This window comes from Fringilla coelebs, assembly GCF_963513975.1.
Source record: "Fringilla coelebs genome assembly, chromosome: 1".
In the NCBI taxonomy this organism is placed as follows: Eukaryota; Metazoa; Chordata; class Aves; order Passeriformes; family Fringillidae; genus Fringilla; species Fringilla coelebs.
In genome coordinates this window covers 9063379-9084639 of record NC_140028.1, presented here as the reverse complement: position 1 = coordinate 9084639, position 21261 = coordinate 9063379, and the positions used below count along the sequence as shown (strand labels likewise).

Here is a 21261-nt window from a genome sequence, read left to right as displayed (position 1 = left end):
TAACTGCTTGTCTTCAATATTTCAGGTTGCTTTTAAATTACTTTGCATTTGTTAATTTTGATTACTATGTCTCAAATGTCAATAAAATAAATATAAACTATTTGCATTCACTAGCCAGCCATGTTAATATCCTTTATAAAATAAGAGTTTTTAAAGACTTTCAATGTTTTTATTGCAGTTACATCACTTGTATAAAATATCTCTGTTTTTAAACATTATTTTTACAATGACTTGGAGAAGGAGACATTTCTAGGTTAACATCTGGTTAATAGCTTGTCTGGTTACAAATATTTACAAATAGCATGTTGCTTTCTGATTTTTACACTGAGAAATCAAAAAGAAAACTAAAACTGCCACCAGTCTTCCAACTTGCAGTAAAATTTCTCAGTGCTCTAAACTGATGTACAGATGTTTTTAAGGCATTTTTGCTTTAATGCTGGAAGAACACAAGAAAATATTAGTTAGAAGAGGTTTTGCAAGAAAATATTAAAACATGCATGAAGGTAAAATAATTTGTTTAATCCTTTAAAAATCATTATCTGATAAAATAGCTATCTGATGAAAGACAGCAAATATTCTGTGGATATGCAAAAATCTTTGTTATATCTTCATAACAAGGTATGTAGAGATATAGAGATATAAAGTGAAAATGTACTTACTGTGGGACCAAGCAACTCTTTTGACTTTTTCGCAGACATAACTTGCATTTTTCACAAACCAGGAGTAGTATTCAACACAGTATCTGAAGATGGAGTTACAGATAGGAGATGCAATTAAAGATAAGAGACTTGTTATCTTTCATAAGGAAAGGGACTTTGGACAAGGGCATGGAGTGATAAGACGAGGAGGAATGGCTTCAGGCTGAAAGAGGGCAGGTTCAGATTACATATTAGGCAGAAATTCTTTTCTGTGAGGGTGGTGAGACTGTTGAACAGGTTGCTCAGAGAAGCTGTGGATGCCCCATCCCTGGAAGTGTTCAAGGTCAGGTTGGATTGGGCTTGGAGCAACCTGGTCCAGTGGAAGGTGTCCCTGTCCATGGCAGCAGAGTTGGAATAAATGGTCTTTAGATCCCTTCCAACTCAAACCAATCTATGATTCTATGATAAGCACAGTATATCATGCTGCTATTACTAAATATGGGAAAAAAAAGCTATATTCCAACCTCAATGATTGCAACAAATGATGTCAATTAGATGTTTGGAAAGATGCAGCTGGGCTTTTTTCCCTTAGCTGGAATACTGAAGCCAGATCAGGTACTGATCAGTGCACTGGGACACACTTGGGTCTCGGCCAGTGGCCACAGACCCTCCAAAATAATCATTGGTGATTAAAAATTGTCGTTTGGGAACAAAAAGCCCGAAGGAGTATTTCAAGCAGTTCCAGGTTTTACCTCATGGCTTCCTTTCTGGAATATCTTCTCTGACCAACACAGAGGCACAGCTGAAAGAACCTACAGAGCTCCATCACACAGGGGTTGATCTTCTGCACTACGAGGGTGACAGGAGGGGAGGTCACACGGGGCTCTCTGAGCATCGCCTGTGGGCACCCTGGGGACAAAACACAGCTCTGAGCTACCCAAAGGCTTGAGCACTGAATTTCTTCCTCTGCCTTGTCTGGACTATGATCTCCAAAGCAATGGCTTCCCTACTCCAACAAATAAGGGATATCCCTGAAAATGCCATTCTAGGGTGGAAGGGAAGGGAAGGGAAGGGAAGGGAAGGGAAGGGAAGGGAAGGGAAGGGAAGGGAAGGGAAGGGAAGGGAAGGGAAGGGAAGGGAAGGGAAGGGAAGGGAAGGGAAGGGAAGGGAAGGGAAGGGAAGGGAAGGGGGGAAGGGGGGAAGGGGGGAAGGGGGGAAGGGGGGAAGGGGGGAAGGGAGGGAGGGAGGGAGGGAGGGAGGGAGGGAGGGAGGGAGGGAGGAAGGGAGGAAGGGAGGAAGGGAGGAAGGGAGGAAGGGAGGAAGGGAGGAAGGGAGGAAGGGAGGAAGGAAGGAAGGAAGGAAGGAAGGAAGGAAGGAAGGAAGGAAGGAAGGAAGGAAGGAAGGAAGGAAGGAAGGAAGGAAGGAAGGAAGGAAGGAAGGAAGGAAGGAAGGAAGGAAGGAAGGAAGGAAGGAAGGAAGGAAGGAAGGAAGGAAGGAAGGAAGGAAGGAAGGAAGGAAGGAAGGAAGGAAGGAAGGAAGGAAGGAAGGAAGGAAGGAAGGAAGGAAGGAAGGAAGGAAGGAAGGAAGGAAGGAAGGAAGGAAGGAAGGAAGGAAGGAAGGAAGGAAGGAAGGAAGGAAGGAAGGAAGGAAGGAAGGAAGGAAGGAAAAGAAAAGAAAGAAAGAAAGAAAGAAAGAAAGAAAGAAAGAAAGAAAGAAAGAAAGAAAGAAAGAAAGAAAGAAAGAAAGAAAGAAAGAAAGAAAGAAAGAAAGAAAGAAAGAAAGAAAGAAAAAGAAAAGTGAGGGTAGCCAGGGTGTGATTGTCAACAATTTTTTCCATTTTTGTGTAACTAGCAGCAGGCTTTGCCCACGTGTGGATAAACTGCCTTACCTGCTGAGTATAATCCCCTTAGACAGTGTAATTGCATTTCCAGGTTCACATGTCTCACACACTTTATAGCTCTGGGCAATGCTATGTTATGTGATAGCAGAGGTTATGAAGGTTAAATTTGGACTAATGAAGTTCTGTTGAAATAAGCTTGAGTCATCTAGTGCTGACAAGAAATTTAATATAGAATGGCATTCTTGGGCAGGAGGAAAATCAAGGCTCTACCAACCTGAAAGAGAAACTATTTTCATTGCTATGAAACTATTTCTCTCCTGGCAGTGCTTGACCAAGATAGCAGGAGTATGTGAGGAGTAGGGCACAGACACTGGCAGCTCCCAAACTCAGGGGCTGCTCTGAAAACCAGCTGTGTCAAAGGCACTGCATAAATACCAGGTGAAATTAGCCAGAGATGGGCAAGAGGCAGAGCCATTTCTCTTCACCCCAATGCCATTAGGCTTTGTCCTCTTCATAGCATTTGACACACCTTGATTTTCTCCTACATAGAGTAAATTAAAAATTAATGATGCCTTGCTTAAGTGAACACACTTCATGTTAATAACCAAATATCAGAGCCTGGGACAATGAGGTTTTAATATAAGTTGGCCCTGAAAAGTAATGTTAAAATTTATGAGAAATAATAAAGTTGATAAATAATTAAAACTTGCTGAAGGCCACCCTCCTATGAATTTCAGCCTCCACAAAAGTGGGTCCTCCTATCCTGCTAGCCAGGTATTAAATGCTTTACTCAAGCTATGCATTTTGCCAGCAGAAATTCAGTTTTTTCTAGCTGCAAATTGAACATTGGCAATTTCAATTTGAAGTCATCTATGTGGGAAAGAGAAGTCAAACAAAAATGCTGAAAGCTAAGGAAATTGATTTGGCTTTCATTTTTGGCAATCACTTTAACACTGTTTGCATAATACTGTATTTGTTTAATGATGAAATAATTTTTCAATTAATTTTCTATTTAATTTTTTTGATTGCCTAGTACACATATCACATCATATCATTGAAATTTAAATTTTCACCCATTCATAGTAATGTTTAATACCTCTTTTGTAATAAATTTCTACTGTGAAATGTATTTTTTGTGTTCAGTACATAAGTTCATAAAGAGAGGTAAAAGTAGGAATTTATTTCAGAACTTTCTTTTCTAAAAATTCTCTTTCTTAAGAAATTGAATTTGTCAAGAGACCAGAAAAGGCAAGGACCACAGGTCCTGTGCAGAGATTTCCTCCTGTGTGTTTCAAATTGCCACATTATTGTCAGGGGCAGTGAAGTGACCAACTTTTGCAATAAACAGACAGCTCTTTTATTAATTCAATATCACATCCCTGTGACACTGAGATTAAATTTTGCTGCCAGGGAAGACCAATGTTATGGTTATTGTGAATGATTCAGACTCAAAATATCCTTCCCTGCATCCTCTAACATGCACATTAACATTTTATTAGTTGGCACCCACTTCTGTGACTTAAGAAATTAATTATTGGAATCATGAGTCATCCCTCAGAACAATGTGGATGCCCTTTCTTACTTAGGGATCCCACTGCTGAATTTATTTCCCCAAATGTATGATTGTTAGAATCAGGCGGGCAGCCTGTGCCTCCATGGCTCCCGGCAGAGAGGCATTTGGTGACTCCAATTCACCCATCTCACTGAAATCCAGGTTTCCCAGCCTTTTCAAAGCATCCTGGGTTTTCCAGGGTCTATCGTGTTGCACACCACACCATTTGTATTTGGAGCTCTTTAAACAGAAGTAAGATGAGAGAAGATGAAATCTGATTTCAGAATTCAATAGCGTTATGAGAGCTAAAAGGATGACCATGAAAACAAAAGTCATTTGCCCAGCATTTTAGTTCCTTACACTCTTCTGGTTTTATCTAAAATATCAAGCCTAAAGGATATTGAAGACCCCTGGAGTTCAGGCTGATATGTTATCTTTGCACTGCCCAGCATCCATGCTGTTACAGAAACACAAGCAGATGAGAACTGAGCTTTCATGAAAATCTAGTTGATGATGATCCTTTTTTAGCTGAGGAAGTAGTTTGCAGTATTGTACATTCAGAACAATTCTGGGAGTTTCATGTGGCATGAGCTGGTTTCATCATTTTATTTATGAGATTTAAAGCACGACATTTTCTTTTGGAATGACTTTTAAGAAGGAATTCTCTGATAACCAATCGATGCTAAAATTGCTACATAGGGTACCTATGTTAATTCTATCACCACAATATAATCTATGTTTTGAATTTGCAGCTGTGTACAATTCACAAGCAAATGGGAAGCAGCCCCTTGGACATTTGGGGTGGTTTACATACATAATCTATCACCAGCTAATTAACCATTTTCTGCATGGGAATGTTTCTATCTGGCATGACATGCAAACACACTGCTATTTCTGTGCAGGAGGTGCATTTACTCACTGGTGGCTGAGTAAAGTTTCAGGGTCACAGCAGGTCGGTAGGAAGGTGGCAGAGACAGAACTGTGGAAGGCAAATCTGAGGGGAGGGAAAATAATAGAACTTGTTTTGGCATCTTAAAACAAAAAGGCAGGTTGATTGAAGGAGCAGCAGGAAAGAATAAAAAAAACCAACCCCGAACTCACAGTTCAATAATAAACATTTACATAGACAGTGATGTATAAACACATTATCAGTCATCTGTTTCTATATATTACTTCCTACGTCATAAATGTGCCAACTGACACACTTTGTTGCTATCCCAGATCAGTCTTACCTGGCTCTGTTTGCATTAGTTTGCTGGCTTCTTGTGGAGACACTGTCTGCACCCAAAACATGGACGTGTCAGCTGTGGGAACAGACAAACACATACTTCCTTTTATTCATTATTTATCTGTCTACTGAGAAGAATTGCTAGGTATGAGACAGCTCAACAGCCAGAATCCCTCCCCCAGTACTTCCAGTGACATATAAAAATGTCACTGGATGAAATGGGAAGGACAAAATCTGTACTTGCCTAGAACTTGAATAGCCTGTGGACTAGGGAGAAGGGCAGGGTTTCAAAAAGGCACAAAGAAGGCAAAAGAAGCATTTCTATATCTTCTTCATTCTCCTATATTGCCTTTTCACAGGTCTGCTCACCAAATTTGGAGCTAAATGTGAGGGAAGATCCAAGTGGCAGAGGCGTTTGTGGGAAGATCAGGTTTTTCCCCCTAAAGATAAGAAACTACAGGATGGAACCTCTAGCTGATTTTGGCATTTCTACAATAAAGTAATCAACTCACTGGTAACCCAGAGGGGGTGTCCCTGAAGGGCCCTCCAGCCTCCACTCAGAGACACTTGGCCAAACCCCACAGCAGTGGGGAGGGCAGGTCCCAGGCTCCTGGCCATACTCACTGGGGCTGGGTTGAAGGGCTGCTGATGGGGCCAAGCTCCCCCCAGGGCTCAGGGGGGGTCTGGCCATGCCCTGGGGCCTGGGAGCATCCACGTGGGGTGATGGAAACCAGGAGCCTTTGGCTCCAGCTGTCCTTGGCCACAGCGGGAACTTCGTGGTGGGGATTCCCCCTCCTTTCTGGGCAAGAGGGATCCTGGTAGCTGGAGGAGCAAGAGAGACAGAGAAAGGGCACCAGCAACAGCAGCACACTGGGGGAGAATAATATCTAAAATACACCAGAAAATGCCATCTACCCCTTGAGTGCTTCTCTGACACTTGAGCAGGCACTGCTCCATTTCATTTTAAATATGGAAACACAGGGAGCTCCAATAATGTTTGAAATTTTAACTGAGAACATTTTAATGTGTGAGTTTTCATAAACAAAGAAAGAAACTGAAATGTTCCTGCAGGGTATTGGTTTTTCCTTGACATAATTTGTGCTTAATTTCCTGAACTGCTTCACTACAGTAGAGAGGGAGAAAGGTCTTGTCTGTCTGCAAGGTGAGCAGGCACTGGAGGGCAGATGCTGCAGTTTGAGAAGAGACACTTGTGGCTATAACAAAGGTGGGCATGTGGTTTAAGAAATTATAATTTTTTAAAGGACAGAAGACTGCCTACAGGAAATGCAGGCATTTTGTAGGAGAGAGATGCAGCTACAGTGACAAGGAGGTGTGAAGTCAAGGTCGGAATTTCTATTGATTTCTACTGCAAGCTAGCAGGTGCAAAGCTTTGCTTTTTGGCTTTCAAAATAGGGCAGAGCAGCACTTTTCTATCTTGTAGCCCTGTAGCAAAGTTAAATGTACTAAAGTTTATGAAATGATCAAGTACAACTGAATGTCATACAAAGAAATAGAGAATAATACAGAAAAAAAACCCATAGAAAATAAGAGGAAATGGTTTAAATAATCGTATTTTTTGGTTTGAAACTGACAATCAGTTTTTCTCTTCTTCCCTGCCTCTTTAGAAAACTTATTTTTTCTGGAAAAATGGCTTTTCACAAGAGTTTCTCTGTCCTCCAGCTCTTCAATGTATTTCTGGCATCATTTGCTGATTCAGAGACATTTTATGCTACCCTTTATTTGGAGTTAACATCCCAGTAAACTGTGCAGCAAACATACATGATCACTTGTCAAGACATTAATCAAGGGGAACACAAATTTAGGTCTGACAATATTTGCTCACATTTAAATGTCCACACATATTCTGCTGATGAATCCAGTGTCTTGTTTGGGTCTTCCTGCAACTTCACAAAACTTGAGAAAATCGAATCTAGGTCTTGGAGGTATGAGAAGACAAGGTTAGAGCACTCACTATCCACTGCATATTGTGTGAGAAAAAGGAAAGAAATCAGATTCTGCTACCCTAGAAGCAGCAGTTGTTTCTAATTAAAAGGGGTTTTGGCCAAGTGTCATCTTTTTTTTGTTTGGTTTTAAAAGGAGAAACATCCCACAGCTTTCAGCACACACAGCTTGCCACTGATTTCATTCTGCCTGCATTAATCTGTCCTTGAAAATGGAAGATAGTCATGGGCAAGAGTGAAAGGTGAGCTCAAACTGGCAAAGTAGTTTTGGGTGGAGGAGCCACACAGGGCAATGACTGAATGTATTCACCTCTACTCTGAAGGTTACTCATGTAAAAGTAGGAGGTCATTTGTGCTGAGAGCTATGGAAGGCACCCAGTTAGATTTAAGAGCACTGGAGACCCTCCCCAGCCCAATGCTGAATTCTCTAAAAGCTCTCATCCCTGCAGGTTTTGTTTGTCCCACCACCAGAAGACCTTGTAACAAATCATGTAAACATTTGAAAAATTTACTTACATTTATGATATAATTATTGCATTAAATTTTCAACAATATAAAATATTATTCTAGCTATAATTAAATACATAATAGTATGCAAATATGTAAACAATAATAAAAACTAAAATAATATTTCTAGTAGTGGAAGTGAGGATGGAGTACTCATTGCAAGAGCAATCTGGACATGATTTTCACTCTGGCTCCTGTTTCCTTTTATTCCCCAGGATGTACTTACCCAAGTCAGATGATGTGTTACTGGAAAATGTGTAGTTAATAACAGGAGACTTATCTAGTATTTCCAAAAAATCAGACAGATTTTTCCCTGCAAATAGAAAGGCTTACAAATATCAAGAATGGCTTGTTTCCAGTATAAATCATCACTGAGGAAAACTAGGGCAATATTTTTGGATGGAATGATTTTAACTTTTACCTGTCTGCCCTGCCATAACACAGATGTAGATACAATCAGAGTCATTGCTCTGACGCACTGAAAAGCAAAAAACATAAAAGAGATAATTGTTACCAGTTTTCCTCACATGGAATTATCTTAAACAGTTGAAAACACAAACAAAAATGGCATGTGGCTATGGCAGTTGACCAAGTATGTTCCTTCTGATCTAATTTTTGACAAAAATCTCAAACCAGCATCAAAACCAAATGTTAGTATCTTCAGGGGAAAACTTTCTATCTAATTAAAATTCTAAATTACGAGCATTTTTATATGGAAAAAATCTTCAGCTAAAATAGCTCTCTGTGAATCAGAATTGCTCAAAATATCAGAATGTAATAATAATTCTCAAACACACCAATCTTTAGTAATTAATTATAAAACATTCAAACAATATAACATAGAAACATGTACATCTCTATTTTGCACACATTCATATTATATATGGATCTTCTTCCATGTGCTGCAGGAAAAATACTGTTGAGTAAGAGCAATAGGCTTTAACCACATTTTTATGGTTGTTTTCATGCCAGGAGTAAATGATAAGACAATGATAAATGTTCAAAAGAAATGCAAACCTGAGAGAATAGAAGTGGATTTGAAAATTTCTGTGAGATAACTGGTGGAGTTTCCAATGATATCAACAAGTAGAGCTGTAAAATCTAGACAACAAATAGAGAAAGTTTATTATTGAAAACATATATCCTATCATGTATGCCAAGTCAAAAATTCACTCTTACATGTGATGATATTTTAGATATATGCTCATACATGAAAAAGGTTAAAATATTTTGCTGGAGTGGACTGAAGAAGCCACAATAATACTTTCACAAGTATATTTCAAAGGTGATATGCAAAATGACATCTGTGTGTCTAAAAGCAAAGTTAAATGGAATTTATCTGTTCAAGAGAACTTTTTAAAGTAATGCTCTACTTAGTCTGCTTAAACATAGAAGGAGATCTAAAGCCTGCAGGCTTTCCCTGCTGTAATTGCCTGTCTGCTGTGTAGGACCTTCCAATTGGGTTTTTTCCTGTGGGGTCTGTTTCAGACATACTGTTGCTACAGATGTCAGCCCAAGAAATGGCTGGTGGTGTTGTGGGGGTACTTCCTAGCAGAAACAGGTCACTGTTCTCACTTATGTGATGGACCTGAGCCCTGAATTTTTACTGCTTTGGAGAATGCTCCAACCCCCAAGATATTCTGGAATTGTAGCACAAAGATTAAAGTTTCTCTGTTATTCTCCAAGGCAAACTGGGTAATTATCCATAAAGGCTTGTGAGATGTGTGGGTCAAGAGAAAGCCATGAAAGCCACTGTGGCTTGTGCAGGGTCACCACGTGTGGCATGGAGGGTGTGGAGTCTGGTCTGTAGCTGCTGATCTACTCTTGATGCCCTACATTAACCAGCTAAAGAATCCAAACACTCAGATGCATCCTGAAATGTTAAATTCTGTGAAATCAGGGCTGTGAATGAGGATTTCAGGTGGGGTTTGCCCAACAGTATTCTGTAGTCCATTCAACAGTTCTATGAAGATGTTAATGCTTGCTTTTCACTTTTCTCAGGCTCATTGAGGTTACTGGAAGTTTCTCTGTTGGTGCAGAGAAGCCCTTGTTCATCCCTTCTGGGTTATCTCAGGAGAGAAAAAGTGGCCAAGGTGAGGTATCACATATTGCTGGTTGTCTCTCCTGTGCTGCATTTTGTATTCCAAGGAGGAAAGGGAGGCCTTTTGCCAGTCAAACCACACCAGTCACTTGACTGGTGGCTCCATCCCAGACTGCCTGGCTGGCTGCAGCCACCTGAGGCTGAGGTGGTGGACTTAGAGCAGCCACTTGTTGTGAGTTATGGCTGTTGGCCTCAGTGTGGTGGTGGCAATCATAAGGATGAAGTCTGCAGAATTCAGACTACAGCCTTCAGCTCCAAAGGAATAATTCAGCTTAAGCACATGCAATTGCCAACCTCTTTTGTGTACCCACCTGTCAAGTCATTTGTCACATTATTCAAACAGTAGCAGTGGTGCATAGGGAACTTGACAGGGTCGATATTTTTTGCATTAGAGACTGGAGGGAGAGACAGAGAAAAAAAATCAGTGTGTTACAGCACAGGCTGTGGGAGAGAAACTGCTCCAGAGATGAGCAAAGCCAACACTCACTGTTGTAAATGGTGACTGACACTTTGTGGAAGGCAAACGAGCTGTATGACGTGATGCTCAGCAAAGAGAAGAGTTTCTTGGTACCTGCAGAAACACAGGTCCTTGCTATAGTGCTGGGAACAAACAGGGAGAACAGCATGTTTTGACTCTGCTCATTAAGTGTCTAAAGGATTCCCAAGGTGCTAGTATGATACAGCTGCCTCACACTCAGTCCATTCTCATTTCCACTGAAGGAAGGATCATTTGTATTGCTTCTTCCATTTTATTTTGTTTTTCTTTTAATTGAAATGTACACTGGATTAGAAAGTGCTTTTGAAAGGTGTCCCACAAGTAATTAGATTGTGTCTATATATAAACCCACACTAATTTCCAAGTTCTCAGGGGTAGACAGCCATCTGCATGATAAATGCACAGAGGTAAGTTGCTCCTAGAAGCAACTCTGGAGGCTGGCAGCACATGTTTACAGCTTCTCCTGCCAACACTTGCAGTGCCTTTTCTCCTGCTCTGCTGGGCTGGCAGCTGTGACCTGCCCAGCTGTGTCCCATTACCTCTGAGTGCAGAGCTCAGCATCCCGTTCACCAGCTCTGTCAGGTTAATAGCAGCCAGGTCCAGGGACTTTGCAGGCAGCTCTGAAAGAAAAGGGGTGCATGAAGGCACAAGGAAACAGCTGTGCATCCACTGCTCATATGTGCTAGAAATCTGCCAGAACAGGAAAACCAAAATGAGCAGATTATGTACATTTGGGGCCTACCAAAAAAATACTGATGGGAAAGTAAAATTCCACCACGGAGATGAGTCTAGAAAAGAGCAAAATACAGCAACAGTGGTGGGCCAAAATTGAGGTCTGCCAGCTGTGCCTTTGACCATGTCCTTGAGCAGCTGCAGGACCCTGCCAGCCCTGCCATGCTGGTGCCCTCCCCTGCTGGGCAATGGGTGTTTGCTGCCAACAGAGCAGCAGATCTCACTATGCAGGTCACAAAAGGCAGAGAAAGGGCCTAGGAAATGTTCCACCTTCCCCAAACCTGCATGAAAATACAGATTTATTTTTTTTTCAGCTACATTGATGGCTATACGGCTTGCTTCAACAGAAAAAATTTGCTGTAGCCAAATCACTCTTTTTATCTTAACATGTTTTATTTCTGTTGTTGTTGCTTATTTGTTTTTTCTCAAGTCTTCAAAGATTTTTTTTTTGCTTCCCTCCCACAAAGTCATGCAGAAGCAGAGCAGTGCAGTGTCTGTGTGAGGGAGGAAGGTGTGTGAGAGCATGACAGAGAGAGGAAGAACAGAGCAGGACAGAAAAAGAAGCACAGAAAGCTGAGATGAGAACAAAATTTAATTTGGGGAGAAATGCAATTTTCCAATGACATCAGTACTATTTATAACCAGTTTGAAGCCAAGCTGCACCCCAGGGCTGAAAGCAGCACTTATCCGCAGCATAGAAGAGAGAAAATTTAAAACAAAAGGGAATGAAGAGCTGGGAAGGAGAGAAAGGAAAAAGAGAAGAGTAGATTTTGGGAAGGACAGTTGTTAACCTGCCCAGGGACTGGACTGGGTGGGGTGGCCTTACAGCAGGGGTGGGCTGGGGCTCACAGGCTCTGCAGGAGCAGGACCCATCTGCTGCCACCTCCACGCCCAGCACAGCACCTCCCACCCTGACCCTGGGGCTCCTGATCTGCTGCCTGTTACCTGCAGTAGCCAGCACTGCCAATTGCTTCTCTTTCTTATTTTCTTTTCTTAGGCACGAAGCTGAAAAGTGAAGAAAGAGACTGAGAAACAGCTTTCCCTGTTGAGTTTGCCCCTCAATAATCAAAATAAAAATATTATAGTAAATATTTATAGAGATCTTCACTAGGCTTTCACCGAGAATTTGCTGCAAGGTAAAGAGTAAAATAAGGCCAAATCCAGACAAATCTTCCCTTCTCTGTGCATGTTTGTTAATCACAGCAGTCATGCAATTGAGGGCTGTCCTCCAGAGCTGTGTTGCAGGAGGAATGGGCTGAAACTGGGCTCAGGAGATTGGAGTGGGTTTCTGGGACTCACTTGGTGACCAGCTGAGGTGCACAGCAGTAAATGAGCGATTGCAGGACAAGTTGAAGATATGTGTTTGAGATTTAGGTTTCCTATTCCACCAGAAGAGAGCTGAGTGCCTCCTAAGAGTAATCCAAAAGGCTCTCCAAAGGAGTCAGTGCTAGAAAATGCTAATTTGCCATGTTCCTATGAAGTTTTAGCTTCTCAGCCCAAGTTCCCCTTTATGTGTGTTTACAAAGTAGAAATTCCCAGTAGGCAGTGTATAATCCAAGGTTTATAAATTGTGATGTAGTGTTAATCATCTGTATTAACAACCCTCAATTAGTCAGAGTGAAATCTGGATTGACAATCTAGGTGATAGAAGCTCTTCTATAACCTTTCCCTCTCTTTCCTTTTAAATTTTTTTGATTCCAGATTCTCAGCAGGGGATCCAGGAGCAGGCATCACCTGGTCTGCTCTGCTGAGTGACACCAGCCCTGGAGCTCCAGCCCTTCAGTGTTGCCTACACAGGGTGAAAGACCCAAGCCTGCCACAGATGTGGGAATGGGGCTGTGGGAGCAGCTGGGAAAGAGGCACTGGGGTATTCCCTGGGGAGCACCAGACCATTGTCCTTACCTGTGCTGAAAACCAGAAAGAAACACAGAAATCCCAGGCTCATCTTCGCTGCCACATGCCAGCAGAGCCCCTGCATTATGGATGCTGACTTCCAGCAGGTTTGGCTGGTCTAGGAGAGAGAAATGCTCTTTTGGTGGTGTTAAAATTTTTAGCATTGAGCAATTTTGTCCAGCCCTTGTCCCAGAATGATTTGACCACAAGAGAAATATTCAGTTTCTGTGATGCAGAGAAAGATTGGGTTGGAAATGTCAAAGGAGCAGAATCCCACAGTATTTCCTCTGTGCCTGTGCATGCTGTTTGCACATGTCTCTTGATTTTTGAGTCCTACCTAACTGGCTTTTCTGGGGGATTGGTAAGATTGTCAACACAACCCTCTTCTCTGGCAGGATAAGCTGTGTCTAAAAGGCACCTGACACATCAAGTGCCTAAAGCCATTCTGTTAAAAACAAGATAAAATTTTCTTATGCTTAGTTTCACACCAGAAATGTCAACTGAAGTTCTCTTCCACAGAAATGTTGCTTTTCTGATCATTCCTGGTTTCGTATTTCTGTAGTTACTATCACCAGGTTGTGTCCTGTGCTGCCTTGCCTACCTGCTTGGTAAGGATTAACAGCGTTCTGCCTTTCAGACCATGAGCTTCTTTCCAGGTTTCAAAGATTTAATTAGAGTGTTAGGGGGAAAAAAAAGTTTCTTCTCATATTTCCCTTGATTTTGCAATATCAGAACACGTCAAATGTAGTTGTCAGAAGATGAGGGATGATATGAAAACCAGCGAAAAAAAAGCCCAATTTTTTTTAATATCCTCCTGAAGAAGCTAATCTTCCAAGTAGGCAGAAAAAAACATTATCTTGAAGATATTATTATTTGATCAGAAAACTATAATCATATTTAAAATATTTTTCATCTTGAAGTCACTAGAGAATTGATACATTCAAAAAATGGGTTATTTGTATTTAGTGGCTCTAAAGAGACTCTTCCTTGGGATGGTGGAACAATACTGAATATTTCTGTGTTGGAAATGTCTGTGTTTGCTGGGCTGATGAGTCAAAAGTGTGGAAGTGCCAGCTCTGCTAATCCAAGCAAAGCTCTGAGAGCTTTCAAGCAGTTCATCCTACCTATTCAGCCCATCTGTCCAATCCTTTTTACTCAGACCCAAGCCTGGAGTCATCCACAATTTCTACACAGCATGTGCAGAAGAAAAGAGCTGAGGCAGAAAGTGTTGGCCAAATCTCATTGCCAGACTTCATACTCCATCACCATTCTATGGAGGAATTATGCATGGATAAAGTCCAGTATCCCATGGACAAGTCTAGCACCAAAAATCCTAAACCTGGCTTTTCTTGCAACAATATTTGGAGTCTGGCAAACTGCTAGACTACAGACCATGAAAATGTTGCTGTCATGAAAATCCCAGGGCCTGACTCCCTGGCAAGGCTATCCCTGCTTCCACTCTCTGGTGTCATGAAGCTTCCTAGGACTTGTAGCAGCTTTTTTTGGACTCTCTAATTAGGGGAGAGCAGTGTGTTAGCTCAAACCTGCTCAAAAGCTGATGTGGTGGAAGCACTGGAGGTGTAGTCTGCATGGAGAGGGAAATAAAACCAACCCACATCTCTAGATTCTGGTAAGTTTTTGTTGTCTTTGGCTTGGCTCAATGAGATAGAGAGGAGTTAGAGAGAGATGCTCCTCTGTGGAGCTGAGTATGAGGAAATGGTGCTTTGCAAAGCAGCAGGGAGGTGGCTGTTGGGGAGAGCAGACTTTGGGAGGTGGAGAGTTGGGTGATCATGTAAAGGGAGGTTTGTAACTGCATGTGACTTTGAGCAGGTGTCTGTAGTGGCTGGTGCATCTAGATAATCAAGTCTCCCATTAAAGGGAAACTCTTGGGTTGTGTCTTTGTTTGAGGTGAGAAGTGGGGTGATTTGCTGCTTATAATAGAACAATTTTGATTGTACTATGAGAAGTGTCGCCTTAAGTCTGCAAAATCTGCATTAGGATGAGTTGTGCTTTGTGATGATGGTTCAGTGTTTATGGGACACAGCCCCTGTGAGCGCGACCCCCTGACCTGTTCCATGCGCACAGGAGTGACCAGGCTGCAGAGCCAGTGCTGGCCCTGTGCACACCAACCCGAGGGACATCAGCAGGAAACACAGACAGCAGAAGTGCTGCCACTGAGCTGTGGCAAGGCTGGCCAGCCTGAGGGTCTCTGCAGCCCTGACTGGTGAATGACCCCACACCTCTGCCCTCCACAAGGATTTTGGCAGCATGGCAGGTGAAAGACCCAGAACTAGGAGATGGGAGAAGAGGGCATGCCCTGCCCCATTTTCAGTCTGTCCCTACAGATCAAGGCCAGTGTTCATCCACCATGAGGAAACTTGATTTCCAGGACCTGCTTTGAGGAATGTGGGCTCTCCTGAGTCACCAGTGAATGACACTGGCACTGAAATCCTTGGTAAGAGCATTTCACAGACTGATGTGAAAGCACAACTGTTCTACAAAGGTTTGTAAGTAAAAGGGTAGATAGCACATAATTTCCTATCAGAGACCTAACTTAGTGCTGATTTATTTAAAGTGGCCAGAGCTGTTCATGGCAGCAGGACAGGGGAAAATCATTTGACAGAGGACTTGGTGTAGCAAGTAAGAGCAGGGTCTAGAGAGACCCTTCCTAAAAGACAGAGAAGAGGCAAGAGGATTGACACATGAAGGGATCATCTACTTTAGGAGAGAGAGAAAAGCTGTAAAAATACAAACAGAATAGAGCAAGACAAGTTGTGCTTGGAAGCATTCCCCACACACTGGGTGAAGCTTTCTTGCTCACCTGAATTCTCAGTTCCCTGCTGTCCTCCCCACTGACCTGCTCCTCTGTGCTAATCAACACACACAATTTTCTGTACACACAGTGCTGATTTCAGCAGGAATTTAGAGAAGGCATTAACCTGGCCATATCACACTAGAGACTCAGCCAAGAAAAACATCTCATGATAGGGACAACAGGCAAACATAACCTGGAAGGATGGATCACAGTAAGACAAATCCTGTTCTACTTCTAGCAAAGAAATATTGAGTATTTTTGCTAGAAAATTATGGAAAATCCTCCATTCGTGAGAGTGCTTGTTTTGCCTGAATGCCATTTTTAGCACGGGCGTGTTCCCTGACCTTAAAAAGAAATTGCAGATAAATTTTAATACTAGGGATAGCACTCCAAAATGGACTGCCCTTGCTTCTTATTTGGTAGAGACTTGATTTAAATTTGAAGCGTTAGCTTTTAGTTGCTTCCCAAAATCTTTTTCCAGCATTAACTCCCTAAAATTTATGCTATCCAACTAAATTTCAAAACCATGTGTGACAGCTATTCCTAGAACTGTTGCCTGAAATATCTTATCTCTCAGCAATGTGGATATTAGTAATATTAACTCTTGTAATACACGTCACATTTGCGTTACTCTGGTTATTCACTATCCAATTTTTATTTATCAGGGACAAGCCTTTATGACTTTGCAACTGTATCTCTCTTGAAGTGACTCCACTGTGATGACTGAAATACATGTCCAGGTTGCAAATATGAAACCCTCATTGTGCTCCAGACCAAAATCAGCATTTCCATTTCAGACTATATGAGATTCACAGGCACTGAAGGCACAGGTGCCTCACAGCCCCAGGCAGGCAGACAAATCCCATAAACTGACTCAGGGAAGGTTTTCCTTCCAAACATTTGTCTGATAGAGACTGAGGGTCAAGCCTTTGGTTACAAATTCTCCTTCAGCTCTGCTGGTGTAACAATCCTCCTCTGTTTATTTTAAGCTGAATAATATTAGTAGAATCTATTTTATTTAGAACTGTTGATCCAGAGTTCCTTGAAATGCTGAGTTGGAGATTTTAATCCAGTTCAAATTACTTTTATACATTCATGAAGACCCCTTATTAAATGCCTCTCTGGGTTAACAGCAATCTTAAACCAATGTGTTTATTAGCTCTGCTTCAGTAGAACTCCTTTTAATGTGGCAGGTAACCATGGCGTTTAAATAGTTTTCATTTTTCCTGTACCAATGTACTGCTCTCCAACATCAAGCAGTTTCCTCACATCTTCACGCTTAACAGAGCAGAACAGAAATCAAGAGAACAAAGAAATAAAAGAGGAAAGTCCTTGAGTACAAATTTCCTTACCTTCAGTCAGTTGCAACATCTAAAGGTCATGTCTCATTTTAAGCACACCATCATCCACCAAGTCTAAAGAAATATTTCAAGTTAATGTGAAAATATGCCCGTGTTACAACTGCACGCTTCATTACATTGATACAATTACTTTTAAAGTTCAGATTTATTCGTGTGAGAATGCAATATAATGCAATAAATATACATTAAATTAAAAAAATAATTTATTTTGATACATTTCCACTGAGCATTAATAGCACAGCTGAAATGGTTTCCCCCAAGTACAAGCAAAACCACCAATATCTGGAGTAGTTAATATCAACTTACCTGATTTCTCATGACAAAAATTATTATCTTCAGAGCCTATATAACACTGGAAGATATTGCCAGCTGGTAATAAACACTTTGTGAAAAACTTTGAGTAGGCAGCTTTATAATCTTTCCTTAAAATCCTCTGAAAATTGTTATCCTAATCCCTGAAGGACTAACCAGAGGTAACACAATCATAAGCACACAAAGTGCCTGTTGAGTCCTGCATGGAAAGGCTCTGTGGCAGGTCAGGTGGGGATTGGAAGCTCCTTTTGGCAGTAGAATTGAATTGCGGAGGATTTTTTTTCCCTTTTAAAGGAACAGCTCTGCTTACAGCCATTAGACCCGTGCCACCTTTGATGGTGAGAAGTAGCCAAGGGTGATGAGCCCCTCTGGTAAAGCTTTAGCCATCCTTCAGGTAAAACAGCTGACATTGTCAAGGGGGCAGAGATGACACCTGAAGAGTATCTTAAGTGTGGAACCTCAAAAGGAATAAAATGTGAGTTACAACAGGAAAAATTGCCTGGAATCCTGGTTAAGGGGTGAGGAAGGAAGAGATGTCTGGTCAGAGCAATGACAGAAGGCAATTTCAGTGCTGCTGAGTGATGTTCAGTAGTATCCAAGGGAAGATCACTGTTGGAAACAGCCAGCAAAATTCTGCTACCAATTACTCCAGTGGGCTGGAAATAATTCCTCTGAAATCAGTGAGTTTAGATGCAGCATGGTTAAAAGTCAATCATCCATTCAGTAATTTTATCCCAATCCACCAAACATTTCAACTTGTGAAACCACTCAAAATGTTGTAGCAATTAACAATGGAAATCTAAGTGGATTCACAGTCAGATTATGAAACAAAAAGTGCTTTAGCAACCATTTTTTGTGTGTGGTTGAGCTGTGTCTCTGTCTGTCTAAAAATCCTGCCTTAACCAAGAATTTCAGATGCTGCAAGGCAACTGCAGCCACATTTAACAGAGCTGGAGCTGGTCTATAAGATGCCTACACGTCTGTGCACATGCATGCACAATTTTTCCTTGTTTTTGTTCACTCTGCTTTTCACAAAAAAACATTATGTGGTGGGGTGTCACTGCATCTAGTATTATTTAATTTTATATAGAATCTACTGTTGTGAAAAAAGGAAAATTTTTGAGACTTGTGACTGAATGCTGCAGCTGAAGGAATATGGAAGCACCTTTTCTTTGACAAGATTTACTTTTACTGACTTAATTACCAGTTGCTCAATAGCACATCAAGAAGGCTGGGATGAAAGTCCTCTCTGTAACAGCTGACAAAACCAGGTATAGCCAGGAAAATGTGTGTGCTGGGATCAGTTCCAGCCGTTTGATGTTTGCCTGTGAGGATAATTAGACTTTCAGCAGGTTTTGCCTCATGCTGTGTTTTACCCTGGGACTCTGTAATTTTAACTTTCCTCAGCTGCTGAGCAATGCTCAGGTGACCTGGGAGGGGGGTTTTGTTCAGCCCCAACTTTGACTCTTGGGGACAATGCTGTGTTCTCACTCTGAACATCCCTCTGGGCAAGTTGCTTTCTCAGGAGTATAGTCTTTACATGCCTCCTGTTTCCAGCATCCCTTTGTGTGGCAGCACTGTGTCCATGACCAGCATCCCAAAATCCAGAACAGGAAAAAAAGATATTTTTAATGTCTCTTAGTAACACAGTATAGACACACAATTCATATAAATTACCTAGTAAATGCATCCATTTGCTGAAGGTTGCACAGGGTAAGGCCCTGCTAATGCAATTTAAATAAACAGAAATTCAAGGAATTGCCTGTGGTTTATCTGTAAGAGGCAGTGTGGTGTGATGTTCTGGTAGGGAGGGAGAAAATGAGGTCTGGCTGTTGGAGCTCCATCTCTCTGTGGGCTGAGAGCAGAGTGAAAGCAAAGCACTATTTCTTCCTTCTGGCTTTTTCTTAGGCTTTTAGACGTGGTTAAAAGCACACATTTCTCTACAGATATTGCAATAATAAGTGTAAGTGACTGCAAGAGCTGCAGCCATACGTTCCTGTGACCTCAGCCAGAGGCATGAACAAGTGTCCCCTTCCACCTGCTCTGTCCTGGTGTGGCAGTGTCCTCAGGTCTGGCCACCCTCCAGCCTGGCTGGGCTATGAACCATCTCTGCCTTAAAAGATGAGCTGTGGCACCTGGAGCACTGTAGCACCTAAAGCACCTCCCAAAACTGCCTGATTTACGTGGTTAGAAAACACAAATCTGGCTGTGCCTCTCTCTCATCAGATGCTGATGTGCAAGAGAAAAGGAAATGCTGTTTTTAAATAGAGTGCAAAGAAGCAAACTTAACCCAAGTTTACTCCAGAGCACTGAAGTTTTATTTTCAGTTGCACTTCATCTTACTGTGCAAATATTTCCATGAAAGCATCTTTTAGGGGTTGTTAAATAAATTTTGTTTAGAAAAGTATCAATTCAGTAAATATCATTTGTTCTGAAAAAACTGATTGCACTTCAACACTTCTCTGTTTCTCCTCTACCATTACAATTTTAAGATATATATTTATTTTATTAAGAAATGTACTAACTCTAGAAAGTTTTAATTTAAATTTTAACAATATCCTTCTATTTTACTAATAGATTTTACCAATATCCTTCTATTATATTTACAGATTTTACCAATATCCTTCTATTATATTTATTTTTGGCACAAGTTTTATTCAGGACAACTCTCTGAATGTATTACTGTTTCTTTGTCAATCTTTTTTTAGTAGAATAACATTTCATCACCTAAAAGAAAAATTCTATAAAGAAACTCAGAGTTACTACATGTGGGAAAGACCTCTAAGATCACTGAGTCCAACCATTAACCCAGCACTGCCAACACTAAACCACATCCTCAAGTGCCACATCTACACATTTTTACAGACCTTTAGGGATGGTGATTCCCTGGACACTTCCTGGACAGCCTGTTCTAGTGCTTGACAACCCTTCAATTGAAGAAATTGTTCCTAATATCCAATCTAAACCTCCCCTGGCACAACTGGAGGCTGTTTCCTCTTGTCCTGTCTCTTGATACCTGGGAGAAGAGACCGACCCCACCTGTCTACAGCCTCCTGCCAGGCAGCTGCTGAGACTGACAGGGTCTCTCCTGAGCCTCCTTTTCTCCAGGCTGAGCACCCACAGCTCCCTCAGCTGCTCCTGACTTGTGCTCCAGACCCTTCCCCAGTTCTGTTCTCTGGACACATTCCAGCCCCTCCATGCCTTTCCTGCAGTGAGGGGCCCAGAACTGGACACAGGATTTGAGGTGTGGCCTCAGCAGTGCCCAGCACAGGGGACAATCCCTGCCCTGGTGCTGCTGCCCACACCATTGCTGATCCAGGCCAGGATGCCATTGACCTTCCTGGCCACCTGGGCTCAGCCTGGTTCATGCTCAGCTGCTGTCAGCCTGCATCCCAGGGCCTTTCCCTCTGGGAGCTTTTCAGTCACTCAGCCCCAGCCTGGAGCACTGCAGGAGTTGTTTTGACTCAAGTGCAGAACCCAGCAATTTGCTTTGTAGAACCTCAAATACATAGTTATATATAAAAATGTGTATTTGTTCCCATTCATTGAATTTCCTTCCCATTTCAGAACATGTGTTTAGAACTGAAAATAGTTTCTGTCCTTAATATAACTTTTTCTTTAATTTTTATTATCAATGTTTTGCTAAGATTTGTACTAACACCACAAAACTTCCTGAACAGAATGTGCATTAAACTCTACAAACTGTTTTCAGTAAGAGTGTTTTGTGTATTTACTAAAGTAGGAAACTTTCTTTTGAAGTGTCTGATATTGTGAAACTTTCTTTGAATTCAGGTATGCTCTTGAGGGGGTAAAAGAAGAGAAAGT

The 21261-nt window shown here is 41.6% G+C and overlaps 1 protein-coding gene across 1 annotated transcript; it reads right to left on the bottom strand.

Moving 5' to 3' along the window:
• Nucleotides 1-392: 392 nt before the first annotated feature.
• HHLA1 (HHLA1 neighbor of OC90) lies at nt 393-13000 on the bottom strand (the record flags this gene model as incomplete). The annotated part of the gene is made up of 14 exons (XM_084219579.1): nt 393-436; nt 660-742; nt 1391-1547; nt 5263-5334; nt 5883-6080; nt 7102-7194; nt 7953-8039; nt 8148-8204; nt 8744-8827; nt 10139-10222; nt 10315-10398; nt 10863-10943; nt 12001-12060; nt 12958-13000. 14 exons carry the CDS (start codon nt 12998-13000, stop codon nt 393-395), a joined length of 1227 nt encoding a protein of 408 aa, XP_084075705.1.
• Nucleotides 13001-21261: the final 8261 nt, after the last annotated feature.